Source organism: Meleagris gallopavo, chromosome 8 (genome assembly GCF_905368555.1).
Source record: "Meleagris gallopavo chromosome 8, MGAL_WU_HG_1.1, whole genome shotgun sequence".
Taxonomy (NCBI): Eukaryota; Metazoa; Chordata; class Aves; order Galliformes; family Phasianidae; genus Meleagris; species Meleagris gallopavo.
In genome coordinates this window covers 29,377,893-29,383,951 of record NC_139411.1, presented here as the reverse complement: position 1 = coordinate 29,383,951, position 6,059 = coordinate 29,377,893, and the positions used below count along the sequence as shown (strand labels likewise).

Here is a 6,059-nt window from a genome sequence, read left to right as displayed (position 1 = left end):
GTCCCTCCTCGCGTCCCCAGCCCGCCGCCCGGCCCCGCCTGCTGCGCCGTGCTCAAGATGGCGGCCGCGCTGAGGGGGCTGCTGCGCCGCGCGGTGAGTGAGGGCGGGAAGGCGGGAACGAGCGCGCGGCTCCTGCCGGCCCTGACCCTCGCGTCCCTACAGGTGCCCGCCGCCGGGAGGACGCTGACGGCGCAGCCGCTGCTGTGCGCCCGCCGCCGGCTCACACTGGGTAAGCGCGGGGCGGCCCCGCTGCGCTGTGCCCCGGGGTGGCAGCGCGGAGGCGGCGGCCCGCAATGCGTTATGTGTCCCCGCAGGCGCCTCGCGGCTCGCCCCGGCCGTCACGCAGCACGCCCCGTTCTTTAAAGGCACGGCCGTCGTCAATGGGGAGTTCAAGGAACTGACCCTAGATGATTTCAAGGGGAAATACCTCGTGCTTTTCTTCTACCCTCTGGATTTGTGAGTGCAGGTGTAACCCTGTCAGGCGGGGGCTGCGCGGCACCGGGCGGGCTGTCCTGGCGGAGCACCGTGGGCGGTTCTGCTGGGCTTGGGAGGGTTTAAGCCGCAGCCCCTGGGTTCCATGCCGAAATCGCTCTGTGCCAGCAGAGGTTGGAAGCCGCTCTGCCCTCTAACTTTTGCTTTGAGTGCAGCAAATAGGCTCAAAGTTTAAGCTAAACAAAAGATGCTGTTGCTCTGGTGCCTGGAAATAGAAACGCGAGCACCTTCTGTAAAACCTGTCTGGAAAGCTTGCTGAATCGTTACAGCTCACTTTCTCTTCCCACCCAGCACCTTTGTGTGCCCCACAGAAATTGTGGCTTTTAGTAACAAAGCGAATGAGTTCCACGATGTGAACTGCGAGGTGGTGGCGGTTTCTGTGGACTCCCACTTCTGCCACCTGGCCTGGATAAATACACCACGCAAGGTATGGATGGAGCAGCTCCTGGCAGCTTCCCTCTTTGGTTTGTTTTCTTTCCACAGGAGCTCCTGAGAAGAATAAGCAATTCTGCAGACACTTATTATGATAAATAAACTGTCTGTAATGACATGTTAAGTAGTTTCTGCCTTTGACAGGACTTAGACTTAAGTTCTTCTTTTAAGTCTTTCTGTTCTTGATCTCTTCCTCTGTAATTTGTTTAGTGGGGTTTGTTTTCTTAATTTTGCTCTCTTTAGTCCTGTAGGTTACATCATATATTTTATGTTTATCTTAAGAGACAGGCATTATGTACCTATGTCAGTGTCCTAAGCTGCTTGTGACAGCTGATGGTTTGTGAGGGATGTCACAAAAAATGAAAGCAATTGTTCTGCTTCCATTCTGAAGCTGCTACTGTTAGGTGCTAGTTAACAACAACCAGTGTAATGGAGCATTGGTAATATTGAAATCTTTCTAGCGAATGAGAATTGTTTCTGTAAAATAAATTGAGGTATTTCGGTTTCTTCTGGTTAAGAACGTGATGAAGATGATGGTTTTTTTCCCCGAGAGAATTCTTTCATTTGTGCATATAAAATTGCATGCTTTTGATAACATAAAGGTTAGATGTAGGCAGTTAGAAGTGCCACAGGAGCGTGTGGTGTAATCACTTCCTACACGTGTGGCCATGGGGACAGCAGCCCACAGAAGTGCTTATCACAGTTGAACTGGTCTGTCTCCAGGTATGTGGCTTTTCCTTGATAACATAGGAAGGAAGAAAGCTTGCTTAATTTAATGTGGTTTGGCTGAACCAATCAAGAGTATTTAATCTTCTGTGTTCTGCTGAAATTCTGAAATGTGATTACAACCTGCCTTCATTGTTTTGTGGGGAAGTTGTTCAGCATGCATAGCAAAACATTCTGCAGGGTGGAAGGAATTCCATAATGGTGCAGATGGGAAAACTGACACCCAGAGGAGTTAAATCTTAGGTTCTTTTAACATCTCCTCCCTGCATATTAGAACTCTGTTGCAGGCAAGAATTTGCAAGGTCAGGGTCTAAGTGACAGATTACACAATGATCCACTGATGATGGCTGGAGTAGAAAAGCTAACAAATGCCGGGCCCATTTCAAGGATAACAGAGCTTATCTCTCTTGCTGTTCCAGTGTGTTGAAAAAATCAAAGCAATCTTGGTTGACTCTCCAAATAGTATTTAAACTTGAGGGAGATTGCATGCACTGCATGCAGAGAGCAGCAGAACTCTGACATACCTAGTATGTTTGTGAGAAGCCTTGTGTTTCGTCTGTATATTACACAGGTTTCTCTCCTCTCCTCACCACGTTTAATCTTGCTTAACTTTGATTGCTTAAATATGTAATAGGAATCTTTATATTCCAAGCTCCTACATGAGGTACAAAGGAAATATTTATGGAAATACAACTGTTGTCACTGGTACCTTCTGCCAGCAAAATAAGCAATTCTAAAATTCTCAGTGCTAGACAAGTTTTCATGTTCCCAACACAAAAACTGTTTGAGTGCTTTTTGGAGCAAAACAAACAAAAACCCAAGAAGCACTCCAGGTGAACTTCATGGTATTTTGTTGTTAATGTACCTTTGAGAGCACTGAATCCAGTCTCGGGGTTAATCCTAAACAGCACTAGGTAACAAAATGGAATCTTGCTCTTTTCTCTAGAGTGGCGGCTTGGGCAAGATGAATATTCCAGTTCTATCAGACCTCACAAAACAAATCTCCCGTGATTATGGTGTTCTGCTAGAAGGACCTGGCATTGCACTAAGGTAATGAATTTCTGCTGATGATTTGGTTTTCTCCAAGGGAAACTGTGCACAGGGATCCCATAAACAGTGAAAGATGGAACTTCTGTGGCCTTGCTGCTGAATCTCATCCCAGGAAAAGGGTGCATGTCTATTATGGCAAAGTTGAGAATTTTCCAGACTTCTCTGAGGATACATGCAGAGAATTGCTAGCCACTCTGTTCTGAGGAAGCAAAAGGAGAGTTGGATAAAGAGCATTTCTCAATTTGTATGCTTTTCATAATTTTTTTTTTCTCTTTTCCTGAAAGGGGAAGAGAGAGTGCCTTAATTTGTGAGCGAGAAGTTTGTAGAGCTGTAGTCCTAGAGGCCACTACATTCAAGCCTGGTTGTCCTTGATGCTTTTTATTCCATGGAAATACTACAAGCAAATAATGGTCCGTAAAAATAAACAGTTGCCTAGCAGTCTATTAGGGAGATCCAGATTCTTCATCTCTTTTCATTAGTAGGTTTATGCTGGCTATAATCCCTAAAGTAATCCTGTATTCTTAGTGTTCAGGTGTAGGCTTTTCTGTGCAATAGAGGTGTGGAGGGAAGTGTTTCATTTGATTTCTTTCCAATGAAAGACTGGCAAAAGTCCACAGAAGGCTGCTTCATATTCTGATTCAATGTTGAATCAGTATTGTTCATTGTTGTTCTAGGTTGCCCTAAACTGTGCTGTTATTTTTCACTTCAAAACAGAAGCTTCTTTGCTGACTTCAGACATTTGTTTCCAAATCTCACCCTACTAATTAATTTGTTCTTTAGTTTCCACAATGGCTTATATATAACAGAAATTAACTTAGTAGTTTAATACATAAGCAGCTCTTCATTCAGTACCTTTGGATTTTCATATAAAAAAGATACAGGAAGGATTCTAGCTATTGGCTTTGAAATACAGAATGAATTAAAAGTTCTATCTTATACATCTTGCTGTCTTAATAGTCTTGATGTGTACTGCATAATTTCACAACACTGTACCAGTTTAAAGGCTCTTAGCTTTTGGTCACTGTACTAACAATACATCAAATGCAATATTGCTGCTCCTAAGCCTAAGTTAGTGTGCATCTAACTACCACGCTGAAATTGTTCATCTGTTTCTTGGTTTTGATCTTTAAATATGATTTGCATTCTTGAAATTTTCACTCAATTGCAGAGGTCTCTTCATCATTGATCCAAATGGGGTCATCAAACATCTGAGCATCAATGATCTCCCTGTCGGTCGCAGTGTGGAAGAGACCCTTCGCTTGGTGAAAGCATTCCAGTATGTGGAAACACATGGAGAGGTTTGCCCAGCAAACTGGACTCCAGATTCCCCTACAGTAAGTGTCTGCTAAATATCACTTTTCTAAATATAGATACTGGCATGTTCTTGCATGTCCCAAGGGATAAGAACTGCTTTAATAGGAAGGGCTTGAATGAATCTCTTCTTATTTTTCTAAGCCTGAGGCTTTCACTGGTTGGACCAATTCAGTCTATTTGTATGATGTTAAATGTGTGATTTCTGTGAAGAAAGTCACTGACTTTCTTCTAGAGAACACAGTTTGTATTTCAAATGTTTGTACTTTCCAGCAGTTGTCTATGGATTCTTACTTGCTTCATGCCTTGTTTGATATCTGGCAGGAACAGCGTGTTACATATACTTCAAATTGGCAAGTAGGGGCTCATACATCTTCCAACCAAGTGCAGAAACAGAAATAACTTAATGTGTTTTTTTTTTAATAAAATATTTGTTTCTTGGATAAAATGTCAAGTCCACAACTTTTGTATTGCAGTTACACCATACAATAACTACTTCTTTCTTCTTGACAGATCAAACCAAGTCCAGAGGCTTCTAAAGAATATTTTGAGAAAGTGCACACACAAACACTGAAATGCAGATGAAACTTAGTTACCTTATGCTGAAGACATTAAGTGGCTGTGATTATGGAAGAAAAAATGTTCTCATTTCCTCGTTTTAAAATAATAATTAAATGCTGAAATACTTATTGACTCTTGCTTTTTTTTTTTTTTTTAAAAAAAAAAGGTAAAAATAAAGCTTTATTTTCCCCTTCAGCAAGTTAAGTTTTATGCATGCCTGTAACCAGAATGTGACAAGTGGATGAAAAACAGTTATGTTCCAGTTTGTTCTTTTAGTTTGTTTTCCCTCTTTGCTTAACTAGCTTTGGGAAAAAGAAAACTCCCACTTAGCTTTTCTCACGTGATGTGACAGATGCCATTCTGTAAGGAGCTGGAAACCGTGCAAGTAGACAATACAGAAAACAGGTTTGACATGGAGTTCTTAAGTATTCTTTTTCAGGGGATGAAATGAATGTAACACGCACAAGAAAGTTTCTGTCCACAATATTAGATCAATGTATGTACAAATTAAATCTTACCAAATACAAAGTGTCAAAATATAGTGTAGCTACACAGGAGTGTTAAAAGGTATTATGAGCTTGCATTCTGTTTAGGAGATAATTAAAAATTTGCACTCCACTACTGTGCATAACAATCTTCTTTCATTTAAAGCCTTGTTTGCTTGAATTTGCCTGCAGAAAATGCAAAGGTCGATTGTAAATTGTACCATTTAAAGGAATATAGCATACCTGCATTTGTGGTGCCATCAATAAATCCTAGTACTGACTTGCAGTAGCTGTCTTACTTTACTTTCTGCTTCTCTCCCACATCATCAGCTCTCTTCTGAACAGCCTGGCATTGCATTTTGTGCCTTTATTTGCAGCAGCCAGCTGTGCTGGCTTTGGGGGGGGAACGCAGCCAGACCAGTGGTGACAAGTGCTGTGAGGGAAAGGCTGGTGTGCTGCTGACAGACTGGAGGAACCGAAACGATTCTGAACAGGTTTCTCAGCATCTTCCCCTTGTCAGGGGTGGGCAGAAGGTTAGCATAAGGGAACCAGCTGGCAAAGGTGCCAGTTCCAAAATTAGCCCTCTAATAGAGTCAGTGTTGCAATATAGGTGAAAGGAAGGAAAAACATGCCTGGCACCTCACGTGCCTGCTGACCCAGAGGGAAATGAAAGGCCACGTTCTGGGTCGCAGTACTTGCAAATACTTTTGCAGCACCAGCATTTGAGTTCAGTTCGTTATAAACCTCCAAGTACCCCTGCCGTTTTAAAAAAAAACTCATTTCCTGGACCTACCGTATGTGAAGCTGAGCCTCGGCACAGCTTGCTCACACAGAGCAACCTGGCACTGCTTTCGATGGCAGCTGTACGTGAACTGCCATGGCCGGCGCTCCATCCTTCACCAGGCTGTATCGTTCCCTTCCCTCGGCTCGCTTCCCTTTAACTTCCTGCACACACGCGGGCGTTTCTAGCAGCCTCGCCGCTTTACCCCGCGCTCCCTTTGC

At 43.2% G+C, this 6,059-nt stretch overlaps 1 protein-coding gene across 1 annotated transcript; it reads left to right on the top strand.

Annotated features, from left to right (window-relative positions):
• On the top strand, window positions 1-4,700 carry PRDX3 (peroxiredoxin 3). Its single transcript, XM_085229283.1, has 7 exons — window positions 1-93; window positions 163-229; window positions 315-456; window positions 784-919; window positions 2,597-2,700; window positions 3,869-4,034; window positions 4,525-4,700. Exons 1-7 carry the CDS (start codon window positions 58-60, stop codon window positions 4,594-4,596), a joined length of 723 nt encoding a protein of 240 aa, XP_085085409.1. The 5' UTR covers window positions 1-57; the 3' UTR covers window positions 4,597-4,700.
• Window positions 4,701-6,059: the final 1,359 nt, after the last annotated feature.

Excerpts from the sequence above, each read along its gene's own strand:
- PRDX3 (XM_085229283.1), top strand. The coding sequence starts at position 58 with ATGGCGGCCGCGCTGAGGGGGCTGCTGCGCCGCGCG. Across the intron at positions 457-783 it reads TTCTTCTACCCTCTGGATTT|CACCTTTGTGTGCCCCACAG; the intron begins GTGAGTGCAGGT and ends CTTCCCACCCAG. Across the intron at positions 4,035-4,524 it reads GGACTCCAGATTCCCCTACA|ATCAAACCAAGTCCAGAGGC; the intron begins GTAAGTGTCTGC and ends TCTTCTTGACAG.